The 27,929-nt window shown below is 41.0% G+C and overlaps 2 protein-coding genes across 7 annotated transcripts in view; one reads left to right on the forward strand and one right to left on the reverse strand.

The window, feature by feature from the left end:
• The window catches only part of KCNAB1 (potassium voltage-gated channel subfamily A member regulatory beta subunit 1), a 398,382-nt gene extending 387,763 nt beyond the window's left edge, over positions 1-10,619 (forward strand). For 3 of the 6 annotated variants that reach the window (XM_027587681.2, XM_027587682.2, XM_027587683.2), the window contains exons 13-14: positions 1,605-1,693; positions 6,736-10,619. In XM_027587681.2, the coding sequence (XP_027443482.1) occupies positions 1,605-1,693; positions 6,736-6,825 (179 nt within the window). In that variant the 3' untranslated portion in view covers positions 6,826-10,619. The other 3 variants (XM_027587679.2, XM_027587680.2, XM_027587684.2) reach the window with 1 other exon arrangement.
• Positions 10,620-11,693: 1,074 nt separating this feature from the next.
• SSR3 (signal sequence receptor subunit 3) lies at positions 11,694-24,450 on the reverse strand. Its single transcript, XM_027586480.2, has 5 exons — positions 24,228-24,450; positions 22,958-23,084; positions 18,222-18,320; positions 13,575-13,706; positions 11,694-12,548 (listed from the first exon to the last, which is right to left on the reverse strand). The coding sequence occupies exons 1-5, from the start codon at positions 24,358-24,360 to the stop codon at positions 12,482-12,484; spliced, it is 558 nt and encodes a 185-aa protein (XP_027442281.1). The 5' UTR covers positions 24,361-24,450; the 3' UTR covers positions 11,694-12,481.
• Between the last annotated feature and the right edge of the window lie 3,479 nt (positions 24,451-27,929).

Consider the following 27,929-nt stretch of genomic DNA (forward strand, 5'->3'; position numbering starts at 1 on the left):
AGACACAAAGGATCCAGGTTATAGGATTCCATTTAAATTCAATGTCCAGAAGTAGTAAAATTTATAGGGGTACAAAGTAGATGAGTGGTTTCCTGGGACTGGGGGGTAGAAATGGGATTAACTGTAAATGGTGATGGATGCACATTTGATAACTTATGAAAAATCACTGAATGATTAAATGGGGAAATTTTACCCCAACAAAGTTGTTTTCAGAAAAAGCATGGTCCCTGGATCAGCAGCATTAGCAGCACCTGGACGCTTGTTTGACATGCAGATCCCCAGGCCCTGCTCTAGCCCTTCTCAGTGAGAAACTCAGGGGAGGCACCCTGTCATCGTTTCTCGAGCCCTCCAGGTGATTCTGATGCATGCTGGATCACAGAAATATTTAGGAGGAATAATCAACTAGATGTGGCAATTAAAAGGGAATGCAGGCTCAGAAAAAGGGCAGTTCCTAAGGCTAACACCCTGGTTTGGGGATTAGAAGGCCAAGTTGCTGGGTGATGGCCCCAAAATGAGACTAGGAACACAAGAAAGACAGGCTTAGTAGTAAGCAGCAAGCCGTGTGCAGTGCCCATGGGACACCTAGCAGGGTGTCCAGCAGACACTGCATCTGGGTGTCTACAGAAACCTCTAGTTGCAGACATCTACTGTAATCACAAGGAGGTTCCTAAGGAACTTGGCTTCTGGCACGGTAAGAAGGGGACTAGAGGGCAAAGGGGTCTAAACTAGCCTTTTAGAAGTTTAGAAGTTAGCTAAGCTAATTTTAGAATGGGACAAATTTGATAAAGGAGGTGGTAAGAAATTTAAAATTCAGGAGAGAAAGTGAGAAACAATGATCAATCAAGTCCAAGAAAAGGCAACAGGAATTCAATCCAGGGCAGACTTTGCCCTTGAACAGAAACCAGACACATCATCTTCTGAAACTGGAGGGTGTGGATGTGTGCTTATGGGTTATTGAGTAATATACCACCTGATGGACTTAATTTTCTACAGACAGTAGGAAGCCAGGTCATCTGCCAAGAGTGAGGGGACGGGCTGGATAGAGGGTTTAAGGGTGGAGGTTGCTAGAGAGGCAGAAGGAAAGGAGTAAAGGGTTGAAGGCTGGCAGGTTCAATCTTAGACTAGGAAGAAAGGGAAATCCTGAGTTTGACAGGTGGATAGAATCAAACAACAAGATACCCAGGGTCTACAGGACTCTATGTAACAGATGAGGAAAAAGAGCATGAATAAGATGGAGAAAGACAGGAGACTGTGGGCCAAGATGGAAACAGGAATGCAGACGTCTGCCAGGGAGCAGGGTCAGGTGTTTTCAGGAGCAAGAATGAGGTCCTGGGGTGGACAGCTCGACTGGATACCCCAGCCGTTGAGGCAAGTCCTCATGCAGAAAGCGTGTGAGTCCTAAGCCCTCTCAACTCAAATGCATAGATTCTACTAAACCCTCTGCAGGATAGGGGTTGCTGCTGAGGTCTAGGAAGCATGGTTTATCCTCCCGGCCAAAAGTTACTAAGTTTCGGTTGCAACAGTGGTGGTTACAGGTGGTGTTCAGGAGCTACTCAATAAGCAGAAGTGTTTTGACATCCTGAACATGTGTTCTTTCTTCCCAGCATGGTGCCTGAGAAATGAGGGTGTGAGTTCCGTGCTCCTGGGGTCCTCCACTCCCGAACAACTCATTGAAAACCTCGGTGCCATTCAGGCAAGTACTACAGCCGTTCCCACCAAACTCCAGGGGTATCATGGTCCTCAGAAGATGTCCCCAGGGAACGTCCCATCTCTCTCCACCTCTGTCCTTCACTGTGTCACAGTTTCCCAAAGACTACCTGTTCCTAGATGGGGGGGTGGAGAGGACGGGGGTGCAGGGGGCAAAGGCACAAGAAGGAACAGAACCTTTAGCGTACATGGATCCAGGGGTGTCCTCTTCTGAAGAGGCAATATTCTCAAAGCTCATTCTTCAGGATGGGCTGTAGGACAGTGCATTCCAAGACCCAAGCAATGTGACACTGGGCAACGGGGTTCCCAGGCCTTACCATAAAAACCTGCTTGAAATGTAATAACCACAGGACAATATATGTACATCATTTATTCATTAGTTCTTTCCCCGAATATTTGCCAACCTACATCGTGCCAACCGCTCTTCTGCTCCCACAGCATCCTGTCTTCCTCCCCCTCCATCACAGCATTTATGATCGTGTGGTAGAATTACCCGTCTCCCCTGCTGGACAGGAAGCTCCCTGAGGTCAGAGACCTGTGTCTTTCTCACATCTCCACTGCTTTTCCAGTCCCCAGCATACTACATATCCCTTAGTCAGCCATCAAATACCTGTGGAATGAATGTTTCCCGCATTTGAAAGAAGAACTAGGCTCAAAATTCTATTTTGGACTTCCAGGATCACATCTTCCCTAGCTGCCAATTCAGGACTAACCACCCACTCTTTCCTCCGCACGGACAGGAACTGGTAGGAGCCTGCAGCTGTAATCCGGGGAGCCCGTAAGGGCAGTGAGAGGGGAAGTGGGATTGAGATGTTCCTGGGAGTTCCATCTGTGGAGAGGGTGGGGCTGGCAGCTACTGTGACCATCCCCTACCCCCGAAGGCCACACCTCAGTCCTGAGCCTGTCCCACTCTCAGCCTGAGGGTCCTGAGAAGGAGCCTGCCCACTACTCTTGCCACAGCCACCACCTACCAAAACCGGTATGAATGTGTATTTTCCTATTGCTCCCTGGGGAATAGAACGTCTCCCCCGCCCATCTGTTCCTGAAGCAAGCCCTGTGAACCCTCCCAAAAGGAAACACATGGACGTGGGAACAAACGTCATTAAACTTTTTAAAATGTTTAAAACCCTTTTGGCAAATAGCCCAGGATATGCTGGGATATAAATGGTGCTAACCTCCCTCCCTTCCTCCCACCATCACTTTCTTAGGGCTCTGCAGCAGGGTAATCACCTCTGCCCCTGCCACAAAGAACCCCTTGGAGGCCCCCAACTCCTCCTGGATTCTGTGGGCTTCCATCCCTGCATGGGGAATGCTCCCTCTTATGAAAACCACCCCTACCTTATTTTCACTTATGCTCTGGGAAAAGACAAGGAGGAATGACCATGGAGGAAACAGAGGTACATACAGTCTGTACACAATGGAATATCCAATGATTTCAATTCCATTCATAGCTCTTATGTATTAGACGTTTGGCACCACGCTAGGCAGAGTACTGAGAAAAAAACAGGCCTCTGCCCTCACGAGCTCACAGGCTGGCTGAGAGTGAATTCAGAAATCTGTCTCTTAGTTCATTCACATCTTTGAGAGCCTACTACGTACCAGGCACTGGAGACACCATAGGAAAACAAGAACGATACTGTCCGAGCTTCAAGGAGTTTACATTCCAGTGGGAGAGGCACATAATAAACATGAAATAATTTCAAAATGTGAGGACTATTAAGTAACTGAAGAAGGTTCTGTGGTAGAGACTAATTGAGAAGGGGGTGGGCCTACTTTAGGTGATGTTTTTGCCCCCAGGCCTCTCTGGGATATGCATATTGTAAAGCTCAGGGAAGAGGAGAAATGTGCAACACCCAAGCATGAGCATTCCAGGCACAGTGGGGAACAGTGCAGAGGCCTGGAGAGGGGAAGGAACTTGGCTTTTTCCAGAAACCACCAGCCCAAGGCTAATGTGGCCAACGTGTCGTGACCACAAGGGGTAGTGGGTGCATGGAAGTGGATGCAGGCAGGAGACAGATTTCACAGGATGCTGAACAGGTCAGTCTTGTACATGCCACAAATCCTTGGGAGCATTTTAAGAGGGACATGCTGTTATTTGAACTTTTAAAGATGGTGCTGGCTGCTGGGTAGAAAGTGGAATGAAGAAAGGCAAAGGCAGTTGCCCAAGCGACAGGAGATGGCTGGGGCTAGCGAGGATGGTAGCTGTGGTGGTGAAGTGGATGGATTCCACAGGCTTTGGACAAAGACACCATGACTTGCTGGTGGCTTAGCCAAGAGGGAGAAACTGGGATTCCTATCATGCTAACAGAGTGACCACTGCCATCCCAGGAGGAGTTACTACTACCTGGGAATGGTTTAAAAAAAAAAAAAAAAGTAACTCCATGGCTGGGGGAGTATTCCAGGTAGCAAAAGATTTAAAATAACTAAAAATTTTTTAAAAATTAAAAAAAAAAAAAAGATATATTTCAGAGGAAAACTCTTGAGTCTGTCATCTTCCTAAAGCATTTGCCCCCTAGCAAGACTCAGGCTGATAGCAGGAGGGGGGGAAGAGATGCTCCAACAGTCAAGGGAAAAGGGACCATTACCCAAGCTGGGAGGCTGCTAACCTTGGAGGCTTTATCATCCCCTCCCCCTTTCCACTCCTACCTCCGGCCAGCCCAGCACTGAAATTTCCACCCTAGGCAAGTTGTGACTGGGCAGCCAGGGGCAGCCAGCAGTGGTGGGATTGGATGCAGGATAAAGTGTGCAGTGCCAACAGTTGTCAAAGAAAGGAAATTTCAAAGGGTCAGCTGCTCCAACGGATGGAACATGCCTAAGACATGCATAAATTGGAGGGACATAGAAATCAGAGCCTCAGTTAAGTGGGAGAGACTGGAGAGGAGAAACCACAGCTGCAGGCAGCCTGCCATCACCTGAACAGGTCCCCACCCTAAAAAACCTAAAAAGTAGACCGAAGCAATTCTCTCCCCTCCTGAGGCTCCCCATCACCTGCTCAGAGAAATCCAGGCTTCTCAGTAGTCAGGCCCTTCTCACATCCAGGGCTCATCTCCCCTTACCACTCCTTCCCTGGTGTCCTCAGTCCACCAATTATTCCAGTCAGTAGAACAGCAGGGTTGCCAAACTGGTAGCCTGTGGGATGTTTGTGTAATCTGTAGCGGATGAAAATGTTTTACAACAGTTGCCAGCATTAAAAAATTGGGCGACTTCACATAAAATTCTGGATGTATGGCTTCTTAAAAATTTAAGTCTTACAACACTATATATACATTTTTCATGTTTTATTCAAGTAGTTTTAGGGTTTCTTTTTTTAATGTTTAAATCTATCTGAAATTTACTCTGGCGTAATGAATGAAGAATTTTTTCTCCTCACACGGCTAACCCACTATATTTTAGACAAAACTTCCCACAAATCTACTTTCTAGATTTGGGTCTCTTTGTTGCAGTCTCATTTTAAAGAACATATTTCAATTCTGAGACTCCTAAGCTGGTGGGAAATTAAACTCCCCCCTTTAGCTCCGGATAGGAAACCGTTACCCAGAACTAGTTTCTCAGGCAGAATAGCTCTACTATTCTGCCAAACCCTCAGGCTTTTGAGACTAGCATTTGAGTGGAGACTAGGTCACCCGGGCCAACATGACAGCAGCAGAGGAAGGGCAAGCCTGAAACCTCAAAACCGGCCACCATCGTTGTCTTTTGCCACAGGCTCCACACAGGGTCAGTCTATTCCTGGGAAGAAGCCTGCCTTTGTCCCTTGCCTTATGGTGTAATGTGGTCCCTTCTCAGGATAAATTCTAGCCTTGGGTGAGCTCGTCCTCTCCCAAGGCTTCAGTGGGCAGGCATGTCTGTGGCAAGCGATTCACAAACCCTCCACTCCAGCCCTCCTGCCGGCACCAATCCACAGCTCCACCCGGCTCCCTACAGGCCGTGCCGACACAGATATCCCCCAGGAACCTTCATCTCAACACCTACTTCAAAAACCTCTCGTACTCCACACTCCTGTGGTTCCAGGCTCAACGATCAACATCTCCATCCTTCCCTTCCAGTCCTTCAGTCTTGAAATCCTCCTCGGCCTCCAAAGTCTCTCTCTCTCCCATCCACTCTCCTTTTCTACTCCACTGCCACTAACTAGTTACTGCTTTTATCATCTCTGGCTCCAGCAGCAAGAAATGTCTAATATCTGGGTTCCCTTTCCATCTCCTCCAAGCTACCTCCAGGTGTCTGACGGGGTTGCTCCTAGCTCAGAAGTCCTGAGAGGTTCCCCGCTGCCAAGAATCAAGTCCCAACTCCAAAGAGTGGCATTCGAGGCCTTCCATGCTGATGACCCCAACTTCCCTTTCCCCCTAATTCCTACCATCACCACCCTCTATACTTTCTTCCCTCCATCTCAGACTGCTCAGTTTTCCAAGCCAGTCCAGCTACGAGGGATGCCTGTTAACCCCTGGCCATCCTTTGCCAGGGTTGTGACCACCAGGGGCAGAGAATCTCTCCTTAGTCTCTAGACCTATGCTGTCCACAACCCTAGCCTCTAGCCACAAATGGCCTTTTGGTGCATGAAACCAGGTTATCAGAATGGAGATGTGCTCTAAGCGTTAAATGTACTGGATTTGAAAGACTTAGTACTTAAAATATGTAGGGCATTTTAATTTTCTACACTGACATGTTGAAATGTTTTAGATAAATGGAGTAAAAACGTTACTTTCATGTTTCTTTTCACTTTTATGTGGCCATCAGAAAATCTGAAATTATGTGACTCACTGTATTTCTATGAGCCTTCATTTATACATTATGCCTTTATTCAGTTCAGCAATACTTCTAAGCACCAACTATGAGCCAAGCACTCTTATCACAGTAGATGCAGTGGTGAAAAAAACAAGGTCCCTGACCTCAAGGAGCTTCTGGTCTAGGTGGGGGCTTACATCTAGTTGTGGTTTATAAATGTATACAAGTCTAGACGACTCTGCTTAATATTACACAATGAACAAATGATCATCAAGTACTAACCATACACTCTGTACTTCTGCTCATCAGGTTCTCCCAAAGATGACATCACATGTGGTAAATGAGATTGATAACATATTGCGAAACAAGCCCTACAGCAAAAAGGACTACCGATCATAAGGCAGTGCATGAGCCACGGGACGTGCACGGTTCAAACTGCGGTCTCTACTGGTACAGAATGGTGTCACCAGCCAGTCTTTTGAGTCACTTAGCAGCCTGCTGCTCAACCTCTAGTATTCCCGGATTCTGAGGTATCTGCTGTCGCTACCACTGTGCACCTGAATTACAAGCACATCTGAAAACTCATAACCAAGGAAATCCATTCTATTTTCTTATCTTGGACTGGAGTCACCTATTCTTGCATTGCTCTGTACACCTCATGCTTATGCCACAGGAAGCGTATGAGGGGAGGACAATTACCTTCAGGCATTTAGTAACTTAAAGAAGGCTGTACAGATGTTATTCTTCCCAAAATGCATAAAATCCACAGACGCAATGTGGATTGCATCAGAAAGAGTAGGCTACGGTCACTCAGAAGTCGTGGGAGAATAAGCAGAAACAACTTCACATTGTTTGTTTCTATTTCCACATTGAGGTTAGCAAGAGTTGTTTCACTGGTCATTCAACAAAACTAAAATTCCAAGGTATTTGCTTTCATTACCTTTTAAAAATATTCACTGTTGCTTGGCCCCAAGAATGCCCTGTATTATAATTTACCTGAGGTATCTATTAGGATTCTATTAACACTATGTCCATTCACACATTGAGATGGTGAAAGGATGAACACCCAATCGTTAACTTGAAACATTATGCCTAATTTATGAAAGGGGGGATTACACTGCTATGGAAGCTTAGGCCTTGAATAAAATGTAATATATCTACAATTGAAGTGTTCATTTTTGACTTCATTTTATTAAAACCTGCTTTATACTTTTGACTGCTTGTAGGCACAGCTTCTGCAAGTTTAAATATTTGAGCTTTAAAAATAAATATACACATGCTCAGTTTTGTAAGTCAACCTGTAAAATACCCATAAAGGCAAATGTTTACTGTTTAATTAACACTGGGACTTTACAATAGGATGCTTGTTTTTGAGGAGTTAACATGAAAGTGAATCATGGACTTTGTGAAAAATGCTGTCACTGTTCAGCTTATGCTGGGTGAATTAACTTGCCTAGTAAAAAGCAAATGTTAAAAAATTTCCTGATTCTATAACCACATTATATGCACTAAACTAAATGCATGAGAGCTCTCTGCATGGATCAAAGGGACCTAGCCCTGTTGCACACAGAAGCTGAGGGCTAACCTTGCCACTACTGACTGGTTACCTACCCTCATGAATATTCCACTTGAAAAAAACTTTTAACAATATATTGTGTGTACCTGTAAGGAGGGAAAACTTGGTGGCGGGGGGGGTCCTATTTCTCTATTTGGATACCTGAGCATGTACAAAATACCGAAATCACTTTGAGATTTAAAGAATAGACCATCAGCTTAAAATGCTATTTTCTGCCACCATTTCCAAATACGTATTTCATGACTAAATTCTAAATCTTAAATTGTTAGTGTGAAATACCAATAAATTTTCTTTTTTGTTACTACTACCTGTATTCTAATAAGGAAACAGTTTGGGTTTTTTTGCCCAGGGCTAACAGATTAATGATGGATCATCCTTCAGTTGTTCATTGTGTATTAAACCAGTGAACTACTGTATGCGTAAATGAGCTGAAGTTGTCTAATTGGAACTGCGATTTAACTTATTTGCTTAGAGTAATAAAAGCATTTTGTGCATTTAATCTCAATTAAAGGTTTTTATCTGATCTTTCATTATAAGGGAATATATATATATCCACCTCCATAAAATAGGCAGTAAGAATCATCTGAATAAAAATTATGTTGGCAAGTAAGCAGCACTGAATGATACCCAACAGAAACACAGTATCAAAAGATTTCAGTAACAATCCAAACTTTTTTCTCTTATTAATGAAGAAAATGATTAACTGCTAAAGATCTCTCTCATTGGGTTTTAGAAATACACTGCATGCACTAAGGCTAAAGCTTCTCAAACTCATTTAAAAACACCTGCAAATTAAAACCAAATGAAAAACATTATTGCTTACCCATGGGAACTACTTTTTTAACAGATCATCTGCCATGGTAAACATATTAGATTAGAAACATCAGTTATATCCTTTAGAAAAATTTCCACGTACTCCCATATTCTTTTCTGGAAAGAATTTCATAGCAGAGAGCATACCATTCCGAAGGGTAACCTGGTTAGCAGTCATCCACATACTGTAATCTCGGCCAGTGGAAATGCAAACTAGATGCTGTGTGCCTGGCTTCCCACTTGAAGAACTCATCATCAATAGTATACCATCTGTCAGCAGACGTCACAGCTTCACCTTAGCCAGGGCCACCATTCCTTGGCAAGTGAGGAGACCAGGCCTAAAACCCAAGTATTCAGTGTCCCAGACCAGTGTTTTAAGGATGAATTTTATGAATTCTGTAGGTAAATTTTTAAGTTAAAAAAGCTTGGGTTAAGAATTCAAATTCAGAATCGGTTAAGAGGCAAAGGTCAGAAAAGAGATGTCCTGAAAACTCATGAAAGCCAATGAGAAGTGAGTCTCTAACCACATCCATGAAAATCTAAACCAACCACTCAAAAAATCCTCCTAATCTTCAATTCATTACCCTACCTGGGAGTCCAAAGAGGTGGGATCTAATCCCCTAGAGCCCAAACAGATGGATCTGTAGATCAGTGCTTATGTCTCTGTATCCTTTATGGCTGCAGAAACAGCCGTGACTGGCACACATACCGAAAACCCAGAAGTTGGGTGGGCCGGACAGCAGAGCAGGCACATGTTGGCAAAGAGGCCTGACACGCTGCTCTGTCACATAACCATATTACGCCCATCACTGCCGCAGACATCTGATCGGTAACTACAAAAATGCGCATTTACATGCATGGGAAATTTAAATGGTAATGGCAAATACTGTAATAAAGATGACGTGCTTATTCACATGGCTCTCATAAAGATAACTAGGAAAAATATAAATTTTAAAAAACAAAGTTTAATCATACTTAGTAAGACCTTTCACAAGATTTTTGAGTAGGAATCCAACCTCCATATTTCAGTGAACTTCAAACCTTGTTGCAAGTTATTCTTTCCAAGTTAGAATAATTTACCAAATAGGACAACCAATAGATTTTTACTAAGAATAATTTCAATCTAAGATTTTTATGAAGTTGTAAATGAGAAACTAAAAACAGGAAAATGTGAAATGAGCCAACACTTTAAGCCTCTACTTACCATGGGGGGGTATTTAATCACTTTTAAAGATCCCCTTTTTATTTTACTGGTGTTGGATATGGGGTCTTTTTAAGATATAAATTCTGCAACAGGTTTTTACTAACTAAACCAGATGCAGCACATCATAATTCCATGTGCCACATAGCCATTTTCGATGATGGGGAGAGTTCTGGGGGAAAAGTTCTATAATTCCCAAGTATTGGTATAGTAAATTGAGTATGAAAACTGAGTATATGCCTTACAAACTTATGCACAGAAATTCAACAGTATAGAAAGTTAGAAACCATTATCAGAACCAAAAAGTGCTCTAGGTAAAATTCAGGACCAAAATCAAATTTTGCTTATTTGCTTTTCTACAAATTATTCAGTTTATGAATTCAAGGCACATTCTATGAAGAATATTAAGCTGATGCCCCTTTTTCACCACTCCATCGCAGGTACATATATTGTTAAGAACGGTGGCAACTGCCCCACCCCCTTCAACACAGGCACTGCCATCTAGTGGCCTTTTTTTTTTTTCCACCAGCAATTAAAAAAAAAACCCAAAAAACAGAAAACACGGGGCCCAGCTCTGGCAACAAACAGATCCTGATGGTTTGTCAAATAAGTAAATGCATTTGGTACACAAACTCCATGCCACCAAACTAATGACTAGTTATTTATCTACAAAAAAAAGTTAACACAGTAAGAAAAACCTCTTACGTATTACATATTTTGCAGTGACTCTTCTTGTGACTTCCTCGTCCATTCCTTATTATCCAATGATAGCACATGGACAATAATGCACCAAAGAAAAGTAAATTGCAAACTCCTAGAAACAATGAGTAAATACAATCCTAAATTGAAGACACTAAACCACTATGCAAATGTACTCTTGCCCTGGTTTCCAAGTTCTTGGGCATGCCCATAGAAGATAAACTCCTGATGAACACCTTTCTACAACGTTATAAACAAAACAGCAAATATTATTTACAACATTCACATTAAATTTGGAAGTGGAAACTAAAGTTAAGATTAGGAATTAGGAATAGGATATTTCTTTTGAAGTACTGTTTGTAGAAAATTACTGGATGTGGTCAAAAGCTAATAGGAATATGAGCCTGTATCATCTATTATTCCATAACCCTTTAAATAATACAAGCTAAAAAGCTTCCCAAACTTTTTCAAATCACGGCATGCACCAAAAAATGATAATTATCTCTGCACACATTGATTAAGAAATGCAAGACAATGTTCTTGGCTGAACCCTAGGAGCTGAAGAGGTTAATATGAAGAAATTTTGTTCACAATCAATGGGAACTTATGGGTCATATTTGGGGCGCCTGGGTGGCTCAGGAGCTTAAGCATCTGCCTTCAGCGAAGGTCATGATTTCAGGGTCCTGGGATCGAGTCCCACGTCAGGCCCTGCACTGAGCGCCAAGTCTGTGTGAAATTCTCTCTCCCTCTGCCCCTTCCACCTGTGCTCTCTCAAACAAATAAAATCTTAAAAAAAAAAAAAGTCAAAATTTATGAAAGTCCTGATGAAAAAAGGCTGCACTAAATGCTGTACAAGCACTAAAACCACTGCAATTCCTCGGCGAGTTCTTAGAATTCTGGAACTAAGATCATAAACATTACTCTGATCTCTTACACATCAATATTCAGGAAGGAGGTTCTCTCCTGAATATTCCTCTAGTGATGTGAGACCCTAGGCAAGGAAAACAATGACTCCAGTCTCCAGGTCAGGTCAAACCAACATGGTAGGGTTGAGCTGACCTCCCTGGCCGCCCAAGGCAGGGCTATATAGCTGAACAGTATGTGCTTTAACCCCACGGGACAACTCTCAGATGCCTGGCCACTAATTTTAGGTTATTACCCTGGCTGACTCTCTTCTGTTAAAAAAAAAAAAAAAAAAAGAAAAGAAAACAAAAAAAAACTTTTCCACAAGTTTCTCTGCCCCAAATTGGAGACCTTGTTTTTAACTCTGAGTTATTTCAAATCACAAATTCAGAGATTTGTAAACATGAGGCTTCTGTTCAATCCCCAGGGGGAAAAGGATTCTTCATTCTGATATTTATGGTTCACAGAAGTTGTAATATTGTGGTTAGAACACAAAGAACCACCTATTAACTTGTTGCTACTATTTTAACAATAACAGCTCAGTCCAGGTTACTGTGACCTCTGACAGATCAAGGAAACAAGTTATTTTCTCCTCTTGTGATTTAAGCACATTGCAAGACACTTTTACCTTTTAAAAAATGTCCTGGCACTCTGAGTTTCCCTTTCAATTCATTTAATTTCAACAATCTGTCAAAAAAGAGCCAATAAACAAATACTGAATTACATTTTGTTGGGTTTTTCAAACCCTCCAACTGAAGACTATAAAAACATCTTGTGTGTCTCTCACCCTGACCACCCTGCTGCGTTTCCATATACCACAGGCCACCCGTAGATACAAAGCCAGGGGGCAAAGCCGGCACGGTCTACTTGGAGCCAGTAGACAGGAGGGCAATGAGGCCTGATGAAGCACTTATGGATAAAATATAGTTCCTGTAAAAATTTAATGTTAAGGAAAAATTAAAAGCCCAAAAGTGGTTCAACAAAATAAAAAGAGCCCATCTCTTTGGAATGCAGTTTCCTGTCTGACACTGTAAAATGACAATGATGTGCAGTCCCATCGTCTGCAAATGCAATTAACAAGACAGAAGGCTATGAAGAATGAAGAGCATTCACAGGAAATGTGTTCCAATTTTAAAAACACTTGAGACAGAAACCTAGAACACATGATCATAAAGAAGACATCTGAATTCCATTTAACCTAAAAGAGAAGAGCTAATCAAGATTATGAACAGGAAGAAGAAACTTAGCTTCCCTGCCTCCAGCCAAGAGCAAAGGAAAAGTCTCCCCTGTCCATCAGTGTTTTGGCTACAGTTGGCCTGTAAAAGGAGGCTCTGAAAGTTCACAGCTACTCTCAGCCTCAGAATGGGACTGTTTTGGACAAACCACTCTAGTATTCCCAGAAGACACAAGTTGGAGGAGTCTGCTATTTTATTACATAAAATCTCCACTTAAATGTATGGCTGCACATCCCTAACACCTTTAATTAAAATTACCTAAAAAGAGAAGACTGATTCTTGCCCAAAAGCTCAATTTAAGAGCAGCTTGAAACACTGTTAAGACATTATGAAATGTGCCTATTTAACTACACTGGCTATCCACCCAATTCCAAAGCAGACACATGGGCTTATGCCAGGAGCTATCAAAGAAGGCAAGTTGCTTTTGATCCTCAGAACTTATTTTTAAATAGGAAGATATACAGGATCATATATGTAAGAGTGCTTTGTAATACTTGTTATTTATCATGAAGTTATAATTTATAAACTTCAAAGAACGTTAAGTCAAACCCAAAGCCCTTATTTAAAATGTCCAGAAACTTGCCTGAGGTCACAGTGCTATTTAGTGAACTGATTCCCTGGGCAGTTTTCTTCACAGTAAAATACTTGGGATAAATCAAAAGCCAAAACAAACTCTTGATTCTAGACTTTGAAAAATGCTAATCAACCTTTAAAAGGATACACTGTAGGGTTGAAGTTCTTCAATATAAAGAAGGAAGCAACAATGACCAAGACCAGGAATAGGGTGTTGTTATAGAAGATGGAAAATGTTGTAGCTTCATAATCAGCAACTTCGTTCTTCTTCCACAAGATTCTGTAGACAAATTGATCAAGTTTATAAATATGTATTAAAATATTTTAAATACCACATGGCTCTAGTCCACTATAAGGTTTTTCCTTACGTATTCTGGACAGAATGTGTTTTAACATTAAATTTAATCAGCACTGTGCCCTTTTTTCCTGCTGAAAAAGATATTTTACTCTATTGATAAAAATAGCTGCTCAGTATATTACCTTTTTTCCCAGGCAGTCAGGGCTTTGGAGGAAGGGACAGATTAATTGCAATTGGCTTGGCTTCATCAGCAGCCTAAAGAGACATCGTTCTCTAGGTCCTCACCTAAAACAAACTCCATGATCAGTACTCAGATGAAGCTTTCCTGGCTGTTTGCTGGCTTGAGACTCTCAATAGCCTCCAGATCTTAGCCTTCAATATTACACCTGAAGACAATCCCAAAAACAAAACCTAGCCGTGGCTCACAGAAGCAGACTTGTCTGCAACTATCTTTAGCCACCTTTACATAATTCAAACAAAAAAAGTGCTTCAACATTAGGATTTTTTAACTTCTGTAAAACCCATTTACTTTTTATTTAATCCATTTTACTCATTATGTTTTATTAACTAAAACTTTATCAGCCTTTTACCTCTTCACACAGGCAGCAGGAAGTTCCAGGGTGCCTGTGAATAAGGTAGCCTTTTTTATTCCATTTGATTAATTAACTTTGTAAGGCAGTTTTTAAAAGAGTAGGTTGTGACCCACTAGCGGGACGTGAAATCAATTGGGTGGATTCAACACTCAGGGAAAGTAACTGAGTGGAATGAGACCAGCATTTTTTTTAAATAGAAAAATATTGAGGGTGCCTGGGTGGCTCAAGTCGTGATCCCAGGGTCCTAGGATCGAGCCCCACATTGGGCTCCCGGCTGGCTCGGTGGGGGGTCTGCTTCTTCCTCTGCCTGGCGCTCCCCCTGCTTACATGCTTGCGCTCTCTCTTGACAAATAAAATCTTAAAAAAAGAAAAGAAAAATATCAAGTGTATCACCCACAGCAGGATAATTATTTTTTGGGAAACATTTGCATGTGTGCATGTTTGAGTGTATTTGGTCGAAAGGTGAAGTACTTTACTGTAGATTATCAAAAAGGTTGAAAGCCATAACCACTGATGCTTTGTCCTCCCCAAAGATACACTACCCTGAGGCTAGATGATCCCCTCCACCAATCCTAAGGACAGCACTATGGCTAATGTCATTGGCAACTGCTACATTTTATTCACCACATGTTTTAATCCAAAGTCAACAAGCTTGACTGTAAAGGAGCTAAATGAAATGAACTTAACTTCATCACAAGAAGTTTGTGTTCTCTAATATAAATGCCATAGGTCCTTGATTCTATGGATACCATCAACTTAATAAAACTTCTATTTACTGTAAGTTTGGGAGAAGTAAAAGATACTATATTAAATGCAGCCATCAACTATAAAACAGCTCCTGATGTAAGAGAAGTTTAAATGTAAATTTAGAAAACATGTGACTTGGAATTGGAGGAAATGAAAAAAATACATTATACCAGTTTAACACTGATCAAAGAAAACACCATCTCAAAAAAGATGCACAGCCCCAACATGGTTTAATGCTAGAAAACATTCAGAACTAAGTGTCTCTGTTTTTAAGACTCTGGTACAAGATCCAGTGGAGACAGGTTCCTTAAACAGGCTATTAGCATGCCTCCATTATGGTTGCTTAGATTATCCCACCTCCATAGGAGCACTTCTCCCTAACTCAAAACAGTTGTGATGAAAAAAGTGGCTCAATCCTTTAGGTGACCCCAGCTCCCAATATGACCAAGTGTTACATCAATGTATACACAGGACTATCTTGGACAGCTTTCAGAATTTTCTCTAGCCCAACCATATCCTGGTTCATTTAGAAAAAAATGAAGACCCCCAAATGCCCTCATCAGCAATAGTTCTGCCAAAGCTTCACTGGTAAAAAATCTAGTTTGGGAGAGCACGCCCAAGGAGTCATTTTTCCAAGGAGCATTTCCTACAGGGCAAAGACTGAGACCAAACTCAAGAACTGTTATAATCACATTAATACTAAATGACAGACCATTGGCAAGTCAAGAAGAAATAACACTCACACCCTGGGATAAATATTAATGACTCTCTGATTTTCCTCAGCTAATTTCCAACCCTGAATGGAGGGCAAAGCAGTTTCAAAGTCGCATGGGGCACATATTCCAAATGATTGTAGGTGGGAGCTTTGAGACATATGTATCTAGGCAAAGAGGTGTTGATAAGCCTTTTCTTAAATCTCTTGAAGCAACTCTTTTGAGGGAGAAAAATACTAGATTTTTTTTTTTTTGTAAACACTAGATCTTAATGAGAGTCTTAATCCCAGTTGAGTCGATCATGAGTACACACCTGGATACAACTTTATCCAGTGTGGTTTTTGTGAAATATTAACAGCACAAACTTCTGATGACAAGAGAAATTTTATCATCTTCTGACACTCTACATTTTATGTATTCACAAAACCTACATTTCATTCTCCTTTGAAATACTGATTCAGCCAATGGCAAAGACATTTCATTTCCAATTCCAACTCTGATCCAGTAGTAGCAACTACCTGAATACCATGCTGAGAAAAATCCTGAGACATATCCCAGAATCAAGAACATGTGCCAGACCAAATCAGGCAAGTCTGCAGTGGGCAGAGGAGACCCATTTGCCATCTCTGCTACAATTCATCACCTAAAACCTATAGAGCTGTAACAAGCATTTTGAAACTGTGTAACTGTGATGTACACTCCAATTTAAGAACCACTTTTCTAATAAATACTATAATTTAGTAAAAAGATTTTTTTTTTTAAGATTTTATTTGACAGAGAGAGACACAAGCAGGGGGAGTGTAAGAGGGAGAAGCAGGCTTCCCGCGGAGTGGGGAGCCCGATGCGAGGCTCGATCCCAGGCCCCTGGGATCATGACCTGAGCCGAAGGCAGATGCTTAACGACTGAGCTACCCAGGCGCCCAGTAAAAAGATTTAAAAAAAAAAAATGTCCTAGATTCCCTATCTCTATCACCATGCAAAAATTTACAATCAGGAAGCTATGCAACCAGACCTCATTAAAGCTGCCTTCACTGTCACTATTTTAATATTGTACCCTTCAGGAAACACCTGGCTGGCTCAGTCGGTAGAGCATGCAACTCTTGATCTCTGGGTGGTGAGTTCAAGCCCCACACTAGGTGTAGAGATTACTTAAAAAAATAAAATCTTAAAAAAAAAAAAATATTGTATCCTTCAGTTTTTATAAAGGATCCACAGGAGATCACCATTTCTATAATGTTTTAGTGCCTTTTCAAAACCACTGTAGAAGACATTGTTTATTAAGTTACTCAGTGTCCCTTAAATAAGGATCCACTTGATAAAGTCCTTCCAAGATTCAGTGCCAGGAAAGTTTCTTTTCAGAAGGACTTACATGCTGCTTCTCATCAGACAATGAAAGTGTGTGACCTCAGATGCTTCCCCTGACACTTGGAAGCTCAGTTAAGTTCAATGCTCAACTGCTGTAACTAACTCTGAGTTCTTGTTCACCCAGCTTTTCTTACTTTTAAAGGTTTCTGATCTTTCAAAATTGTACTGCTTTATTTCATATGCACTTTAATATGGCAAGTCTCCACAAAGTCTTTCTGGAGGCAAAGTGGGTTAAAAATTCCATTTCACAAAGCACTTTGTAGATACTAAAACTTAAAATCTATGAAAACCACCTCAACTCGTGACTGTATTAAACCCACATAACAACTCTAAGGCACGGGTTTATTCAATCATTCAGAGACTTCTGCTACTCAGATATTAGACTATTAAGCCTTCTAAGAGCATCTGGCAGGAAAAATTGAGGGGTAAGGGCTAACAAATGTGGCACAGATTTGGGCAACAGGAGAGAAACCAAGTTGTTTTCTTTTTCCCAACCGACACAGATAACCAAGAACTGGCTGTCCTTAGGGAAGCTCCGGAATGGAAATACCACCACCTAAAAATGCTAACACCAACACAATATAAACTCTTCAGACCCAGAGGGGTGAGGTGATATGCTCAAGGCTGCACAGCTATCAAGTGGCAGAGCCAGCACTGGATAAAGTTCTGCAGGCTCCTAACTCCAGGACAGCATTTAAGGAGGACAAGTTCTCGAGCCATACTGCCCGAGTTCTTATTGTGGATTGACCAACGCACAGGAATCGATGCCCTTGGGCAAGTTACCCAAGCTTTCTGTACCTCAGTTTCTTCAGATGTAAATTGGAAATATTAGCCCTACCTCAGAGAGCTCTTTAAAGAAACAAATAAATGAACTGTGTGTAACACAAAGAAAAGCATCTGGTGGTGGTAAAAACTCAAAATGCCAGTGTGACTGTTATTCTCATTACTATGTCTTCTACAATATCAACATTTAACCTCAGGCAATTCCATTATTCACATTCTCCAGGCAGAAACCAAAAACTTAATTTTCTACAAAGTATTGCGTTTTTTGATTATCACTAACACTTTAGAAGTCCAACCTTTCATCTTTTTCCTTTCGAGACATCTTTCTGTTATCAGCTTCAGAAAGTTTTCGAGTCACTTCTTTGGAAACAGCATCCTCCCTCTTCTGTGCTACTCTGGGGAAAAAAAAGAAAAAAAAAGTTTCCACATGCTCCATGAATGAATATCACACTATCTGAAACACTCTGTACTCATATTTTGTATTGGCAACTATATGATACTTTACATTTCAAGAAATAATCTTGACAGAAAATTCCAAGTTTATTATACTGTAATAGCCAAAAGAGAGTTCAAGAAATTCCAAGATGGAGTTTATTAGTTATAAGCTTTGACTTCTGCTTAAAAGGGGTAATCTTCCAAAGTTTTAGGTATTTAATATGGAAAAAAGTCAAATGCTTTTAGCACAGCTTAGTTATAAATCATTTTAACTCCATTTTGTTTTAGCCTAGTTGTTTCTATAAATAAATTTGATAAGGCATTGGCAAATGATATAGGACCTCAATTCCAGTAAATAAAAGTAAACTAGACTTAAAAAACAAAAGGGGAGGGACACCTGGTTGGCTCAGTCGGTTAAGCATCTGCCTTCGGCTCAGGTTATGATCCCAGGGTTCTGGGATCGAGTCCCGCATCAGGCTCCTTCCTCAGTGGGCAGCCTGCTTCTCCCTCTGCCTGCCGCTCCCCCTGCTTACACATGCGTGCACACGCTCTCTCTGGTAAATAAATCTTTATTTTAAAAAAGGGAATTGTTGGCAAGGATGCGGAGAAAGGGGAACCCTCCTACACTGTTGGTGGGAATGCAAGTTGGTGTAGCCACTCTGGAAAACAGTATGGAGGTTCCTCAAAAAGTTGAAAACAGAGCTACCCTACAACCCAGCAATTGCACTACTGGGTATTTACCCCATAGAAACAAATGTAGTGATCCTAAGGGGAGCACCCCCCAATGTTTACAGCAGCAATGTCCACAACAGCCAAACTATGGAAAGAGCCCAGATGTCCATCAACAGACAAATGGATAAAGAAAGTGTGGTGTGTCTATATATACACAATGGAATGTTACGCAGCCATCAAAAAAAAAAAAAAAGAAATCTTGCCATTTGCAATGACGTAGATGGAACTAGAGGGTATTATGCTAAATGAAATAAGTCAATCAGAGAAAGACAAGTTTCATATGATCTCACTGATATGTGGAATTTAAGAAACAAAACAGAGAATCATACGGGAAGAGAGAAAAAAATAAAGTAAGACAAAACCATTGAGGGAGACAAACCATAAGACTCTTAATCACAGGAAACAAACTGAGGGTTGCTGGAGGGGAGGGCGACAAGGGATGGGGTGGCTGGGTGATAGACATTGGGGAGGGCATGTGATGTAATGAGCACTGGGTATAAGACTGATGAATCACAGGCCTGTACCTCTGAAACCAATAATACACTATATGTTAATTGAATTTAAATAAAATGTTTAAAAAAAATTAAAGAATCAAAAAAATAAAATAAAAATAAAAAGGGAATTAACAGCTGTAACATATTAAAGTAATACTTTAACCCCACTCAAAGAACAATTTCACTAAAAATAAATAATACCACAAGGTCAGGGATCAACCGTACCACTTTTAACTAAATGAACCACTGTATGGAATCAGCCAGAAAAACTAAAAGTGTTATTCAAGATACCAGATCAGAATCTTCAGTGATCAAATAAAAAAAAAAAAATGTATATTCATCAGAAAATCTATAAGGTGAATTTTATCAGATGAGATTGCTAGTTAAAGAGAGGATAAAATTTAACCTACGACAAAATATAAAAAGCCTCCCAAAGTTCATGACATTTAAATTCAACATGGTGTATTTTTCATAATATAGGAGGAGAGACTGGTTAGCCATTATAGAAGAAAAGTAACAGATATAAGCAAAATCTAGCAATTATCTACACAGTCCCACTATGAAAATGTTCAACACAATGTTGAGATATATTAAAAGCAACAAAATATGGAACGTGGAAATCTGTTCACTCTATGTTCAATTAATTAATCCCTCATTACTATGCTGTATTTAGTTTTGGTCAGCGTACCAAGGAAAGGTGTGGAGAAATCAGGATAGATTCCTGAAAAGAAAGCCCAAGATCATTCAAGTCAGTAGTTTTCAACCTTTCTTTAACCACAAGAGCTTCTGGGATGCAAATTAAACACAAATTCCCAAAGATCCAACTTTGATTCATTTTATTATGTAAAAGTTCTGTTCTTAAGGGCAGAGACTCTTATTTCTGAACCTCTCTAGCAGACCAGGCACTCAAAGGTTTCTTGAACTTAGTATAAGACCACTTTTTTCTAAGAAACGCCAGCTGGTAAGAAATGAATGTGGTTTATAGCAGAAACATTTCTGAGCTGAACAGAGGGGAAAAAAATATACATATATACACACACACCCACAGCCCGTCAGAATGGTAGGACAGAGGAACAAACTATTTTTAAAAGAGTTGGCTGTCTCCAAGTATCTTTAAGACAAATAGTCAAACATCTGTTCACAGGACAAATCTTCCTGAAGAGACCAAACCAGATTAACTAGTTAATTTCTCTTCTAGATCTAAAATTCTATCTTCACCTAACAGACCCATAACAACCTGTCAGGTTTATTACAACTCAACAAGTCCTACCCTCTTAGGGCTCTTAAGTAAGTCTCAGTGCTGAATGCTCTAAAACAAGACAAAGGTTACTCCAGTGGCCCAGCACTCAGCCAAATGAGATAACCCACAAAATCAGCTGTTTATCTTCTATTATTTTTTTAACGTATTTCAGAAACTTTCCAGAAAAAAGAAAAATACCATCTATTTAATTTCTCTCTTTTTAAGATTGTAGTTATTTATTTGAGAGAGAGAGAAACACCATGAGAGGGGAGAGGGTCAGAGGGAGAAGCAGGTTCCCCGCTGAACCGGGAGCCCGTTGCTGGACTGATCCCAGGACACTGGGACCATGACCTGAGCTGAAGGCAGTTACTTAACAAAGTGAGCCATCCAGGCACCCCCATCTATTTAATTTCTTAAAGAAAAACATTTTTTAAAAGTCGTGCAACCTTAAAAAAATTCCTACGGGTTCTCTCACCCCCAATGTCTCCAACACTGCACATAAACATTATGTGCCAGACACTATGCTTAACATGTCACCCATATTATCTTATTTAATCCTCACCATCTATGAGGTACCATTAGTATCCCCACTTTACAGCTCAGAAATGTGACGTCTAAGAAGATGAAACGTGTGCCCAAAGCTATATATTTAAGCAAAGCAGAGCTGGGACTGGAATCCAGACTGTCAACACATAAGCCAACTTCCCTCTGCTATGAACACCTACCCATACTCTTGCATCTTCCTGAGTCTTTGAGCTTTAACACACCTTGTAAATATGTAGAAGCTTCGATGAGTGGCAGTATTTAATATTAAATCAAAACTAAGATTTAAAAAAAAACAATTCCACTCTGAGAGAACCTATTAAATCAAGTCAGTAAGTAACTGAAATTTTACTCAACTAAATGTACCGTTAACTGTTGTGAGGGACAAAAGACATGGCAGTGGCCCTCAAGAAGCCTAGAGTAGAAATGAGAAGGTAAAAAACCGTAATTTTAATTCCAAAAAGGTTAACGAAAAATAATATGCAGAACAAGTCAAAAAACGTCCAAGTCTCAAAGGGAGTGAGTTCCGAGGATATCACAAAGGATGGGTCGTACAAGGTGCCCACATCTGAGGTCTTCACTATCCACAGGTGGCCACACCTCACAAGAAAGCTAGCCCAGAACAGGAGAGTCCAAGACAGGCCGAAACCGGAATGGCAGTTGGTGAAGAGGGCTGCCAAACAGAAAGACGATAAAGATCACTCTGCTGGTCTAGCAGAAAGGCAGTCCACACAAACCTGAGCTCCGAAGAGTCCAAGATAACAGCAGAGAAGATGCTGAGGCCACTTTCAGCCACTGAGGCCATTTCTGGTCTTTATATAATAAATCCCTGTTAGCTAAGATCATCTCACCATGTTTCTTCTTTTAAAGATCTATGTATTTGAGAGCGAGCGAGCACATGCGAGTGGGGGAAGGGACAAAGGGAGAAAATACCCCAGTGGACTCCAACTGAATGTGGAGCCTGACACGGGCTCACAGGATCCTGAGACCGTGACCTGAGCCAAAACCCAGAGTTGGCCACCTAACCAACTGCACCACCCAGGTGCCCTTCATCTCAACATGTTTCTATTCCCTGTCACCACACAGAGCCTAACACAGAAACAACAAACTTAGAAAGGATTTATATAATCTGTAACCTTAGAGGAAATACAAAAATCTTTTACATTTTTACACACTTATAAAAAAATGTAATTAGCATTAAAAATGTCAGTTAAAAAAAAAAAAAAAAGACTACTTATTTCATGTCCGAGAATAGTACATGGAGAACCAGAACTGTTCTTTCCAGGAAGAATTTCATTTGGCTTCAGCTATGTTAATTTACTTGGTGGTTTGTTTTTCTGATAAACCCCATGATAAAGGCTAGTGCTCAACTGTTCTAATTTCACCCTCAAAACCTACTTCTATAAGTGTCAGAAGCACTGTCTCTGCTTCACTTAGTTAATAATTCTTTATAGTATTAATACGCCTATATACGTATACAGATCAAACTGATACTTATTGAAAACAAGACACACAAATGGTCTTTAAGACATCCTTCTATATAAAAGTGTAACATGTAATACATACTTTGCTTGAGAAATATACTTACTTGTGTTTGAGAACAAATTTCACATTTTTGTATGCAAAGGCTACCAAGTAAGTGCTTACTAGGGTCATCACACTGTAGAGAACAGCAGACTGAATAAGATCCATATGCCATATTCGCCAATATAACCCTGAATTAAGATAGAAGGGGGAGAGGAGGATACCAAAAGGAACAAAACATTACCACCCAGTTACAAAGGCATGATCAATTAATTGTAGCTAAGCCTATAAAATACAGTCCAGGTTAGAAAATCTAACACATTATAAGAGGATCTTCAGAAGTGATAAAGTTACAGTCTCAAACTTCCCCAGCTCAGAAAACTTGAAAAACAGAAACTTCCCATTACTAGTCCAGATAAGATTTCTGCTTCTTCTAAAATGACAATAAACTCTGAATCCCCCCACTCCGCCAAAAAAATCAGTTCAGACTTCAAGTTTCATTCATCAGGGTACTATTAAGCTAAGTACAGGCTGTTGCACAGCCATGTGCAGTCCCAAGCCATAGTTTACATGCTGACGTGGCTATCTGAAATCAACGGCCAGTGAGGTTTTAAAAGGCCAAAAGAAAATGAATCTCGACTTAACTGCCCAACAAACGTGCCAGCAGTGTGAGGCAGGAGATTCAAATTCAGGAAACCTGAGCTATAACAACTTTGCTCAAGTCTGCAAAATTCCTCCATCCAAATGAGAATTCTAGAATTATCCTAATATCATTGAAGAGTTTAAACAAGTGAGAGCGCCGGCTCTTGGCACTGGTGCAACCTCTCTCATCAAATTAGGAAAACAATGTTCAGCAGCGTGAAGTGCTTCACCTAAAGCTACACTTCTAATTCAGTTCGAGGGTTAATGGGAATTTGACTCTGGCCTAATTCATTAGTTTTTCCAAAATAAGTAAACGATAAAGTTTTAAAGCTGGTAATGGCAAACAACTGTGGGTAAAAAAAACCCCAGCAGATTACATATGCATGAGTGTTAGCACAAAATCTTAACCCGATTGTTTGCAGATTAGGAGCCGCCATCCCAGAACTAGGAAATCACAATCTCTCGGAGTGGGGCCACAAGTGAGTTTCCTGTGATGCCGCCCACCACTATTCCCGTTGAGCACACTTAAGTCCACAGAAGCGAGGTGCTATCCCCGTGCTCAGAACGAGTTGGGGACAGCCGCGGGCCGACGGCCCCAGCGCTAACTCCCGCCAGTCGGCCGGGCCCTGCCACGTCCCCGCCCAGCTCGGCCCGCCGGCGGCCTCCGCGGCCAGCCTGCTCCCGGCGCTCACAGATGGGGATGGCGGACACGATGAAGGCATTCCCGAAGAAGAGCGCGGAGGACTTGGCCGAGAGGTTGCGGCTGAAATCCTGCAGAAGCAAATCCTCTTCGGACTGCTGCTTGGAGCCGCCTTTGGGAGCCATGATGGAGCGGAGCCTCGAGCCTGGACAAGGCCGAGCTAGCTAAACGCCGCTGGTACTACCCCCGCGGCCGCCGTATCCACTAATGACCCGTCAGCTCTACGCGCGGAGGCGGGACTCGGCGCGGCGCGGGAGCAAGCTTGCCCAGGATTGGCCCCCGCTATGTACGTTTCCCGGCGTGATTCGGCAAACCGGCCAGACTTCCGGGTTCCTGGCCAGCCCCTTGGCTAGTGGGCTTCAAGAAGGCGGGGATTTGTACTTTTCGTGGATACTTTTTTTTTTAATAAAGAAAACTTTATTGACATTCCACTTCACAGGTGCCATCACGCTTTCCAAGTCGTTGGAATTCCAAAATAGGAAGCTGTTCTGGGCTCGAGTCATTCAGTCGGTCATTCAACGAGAGTACGATTAATATCCTCTGCGTGTACCCAGCACTGGGGCATCTGAGGAGGAAGTGAAGAAAAGTGTAGCTAAACAAGCCCGTGTAAAGTCCTTTCTTCTTTACACATCCATTATCGCATTAAATATCCTCGAAATCCTTTGAGATGTGCATCGTTGTCCCCATTTTGCAGATGAAAACCCTGAGGGCGAGAGCCCAGCCGTGCTGGTGTACAGGGCGTTGACTGTTTTCAACAAAATAACAGTCTACCTTTTCAAGAAAACGAAGGCACTTTGGCTTTTAAGGAGCTCTGGTCTAATTGATGAATATTTAACATGAGTCTAATACATTTACAAATCACAATTACTTTATTTCAACTCAATCTTTAGAGTAATGTGGACTCCACAGCCATGCTAAAAAAGCATAATACTAAGTAAAAAGAACATGTGGGCTAGACAGCCCTCAGAAGCTCAGAAAATTCAATATGCCTATTAAAACAAGTATAATTCTTAACTCATTGCATTATCACTTTTTCTTAAAAAAAAATACTCAACCACTTCATTCATAACAAAAACTTCTTTCATCTACATTACTGGCATCAGGCAAACTTCTCCAAACTTCAGCTTCCCTATCAACAGGTTAGTAGAGCTTTCATCTTAATTTCATCCAAATTGCAGAGCACCTGGGTGGCTCAGTTGGTTAAGCGACTGCCTTTGGCTTAGGTCGTGATCCTGGAGTCCCAGGATCGAGTACCGCACGGGGCTCCCTGCTCGGCAGGGAGTCTGCTTCTCCCTCTGACCCTATCCCCTCTCATGTGCTCTCTCTCTCTCTCAAATAAATAAATAAAATCTTAAAAAAATTTTCATCCAAATTGCAATTGACTTCCAGTGTTTCCATTCTAATGGAGCTTTCTGTCCGCAACTTTTCAGTCTATTCTCTATATAGGTACCACAGTGAGTGTTCCTGAAATATGTCTTTCATATAAATGCCAGAAGTCTTTATCAATAACAGCAAAATGAGAAAGAATAGACTAGTGATTCTTTTCCAGAAACTTAAGTATTCATTTAAAAATATCTGCAATACGTCCTTTTAAAATGGTACAATGCTCTTTTATTATGCAATGGTGGTGAGAGAGAAGAAACTCTTACTTTCTCTTCCAACATACTCCCCTCTCAGTTTTTTCTATGGTAGATCACACCATTTTTTACCCATTTGTTCAGACCACAATGCTAGTTGTCAACACTAATGCCTTTCTTTCCCTCTCCATCTGTGACCAATTCATCAGCAAAACCTTTTGGACCTGTCTTTATACCTAGATTTCTTGTTTACTCTTTACAAACCAAGGATATAAAAAGATAAAATCAGAAAACTGTAAGATCAAAAGGGACAAAAATCGAGAGAGTTAAAAATAAGGAACAATGATGAAAGAATTATACCTGAGAAAAGTGTTTAAACAAAATAGCAAAGATAAAAGTTTGAAATGTTGAGTGTAGATTATAAAAACATTAAAATCGAAATGATCAAAGGAGGTAGCTTTGCAAACCAAGAATAAAAACTAAAAATAAAGGTAGGGGCACTTGGGTGGTTCAGTCGTTAAGCGTCTGCCTTCGGCTCAGGTCATGATCCCAGGGTCCTGGGATGGAGCCCTGCATGGAGCCCTGCATGGAGCTCCCTCGTCAGCGGGAAGCCTGCTTCTCCCTCTCCCACTCCCCCTGCTTGTGTCCCCTCTCTCGCTGTGTCTGTCTCTCTCTGTCAAATAAATAAAATCTTAAAAAAAAAAGACATTAAAGATAAACAGAAGAGAATCTAAAATAGTAGGAATTTAATTTTTTATAGGGTAAGATAAAGAAATATGTAACCAATGATGTTAACAACAGAGAAGGTTTTTTGGTGATGGTAACAATGAAGACATGAAGATAGCACACCAGAAATACTAGAACAGTGTTTTCTTATACCAAATGCATCTAATTCCTTTTGAAGAATCGCAGAATCTAAGGATCATCTATATGTGGCATATGTGGCCACGGAACATTAGACAAGCAGGGTAAAAGGTGTGCTGAGAAAACAGAAGGAAGGGTAGGCAATAGATTCTATGCAAAGACTGCAATATATTTTGGCTATTTCAATATAGTTCAACTCTGTGAAGGAACCAGATGGACTTGAGTCCATCCCAGCTTGATTCTGATCTGTGAATTTAAGGCTTAACATTTCCATCACTTCATACCTAGATTGGGAAAAAAAGGGGGGAGGGGAGATTTAAAGAAATAATATTTATTACTGGCAGGGACAAGGATAACAAATTTCTCTCATCCACTGCTGATGGCTTTGTGGAAGAAAATCCAACAGGTTAAAAATTAATACACCTTTCTTGTGACACACACTGCAAATTGCCTATCCAGTAAAGAAAAACACAGCTTTTTACTGGGACCCTATGAAAAATAACAGATGAGGGCATCTGGGTGGCTTAGCCGGATAAGTGTCTGCCTTCAGCGCAGGTTATGATCCCAGGGTCCTGGGATGGAGTCCCCCAATGAGCTCCCTGCTCAGCTGGGAGTCTGCTCTTCCCTCTCCCTCTGCCCCTCCCCCAGCTTGTGCTTGGTCTCTCTCTCTCTCTCTCAAATAAATAAAATCTTTAAAAAGTAAAGAAAAGAAAAATAACAAATGAATCATCATGGACTACTCTTGGGTAGGAGGGGAGAGGAAAAGCTCTTCGTTATACAAAGTCCATTTGAAATGCAAATCTCACTATGGAAATGATTTTTGAAAGAGATTAAACACTTCTATTAGTTTCTAGGTATAATATTTTAAAGTCCCATCTGAGAGATGATTTTCTCAGCCAAACTACATATTTCAGGCACTGGTATGTGATTAATTCATTGGTTCATCTCTTCATTCCACTGAGATTTATTGAGAAGCTACTATGTGAAAGGTACTGTGCTAGAGCCTTGGAAATATCCAAATAACAATCATAATTATGATTATAATAACCAAAATTTATTGAGTCTTTGTTATACATCCAGGTCTATGCTAGGCTCTTGATATATCATCTAATTTAATTCTTACAGCAACACTATGAGATATGTGTTATTATCCCTATTTCTCAAATGAAGAAACAGAGGCACAGATTAGTAAAGCAGCTCACCTACAATCCCACAACCAGTAATTGGAGGAGTCAAGTTATGAACCTAGGCAA

This window comes from Zalophus californianus, chromosome 1 (genome assembly GCF_009762305.2).
Source record: "Zalophus californianus isolate mZalCal1 chromosome 1, mZalCal1.pri.v2, whole genome shotgun sequence".
In the NCBI taxonomy this organism is placed as follows: Eukaryota; Metazoa; Chordata; class Mammalia; order Carnivora; family Otariidae; genus Zalophus; species Zalophus californianus.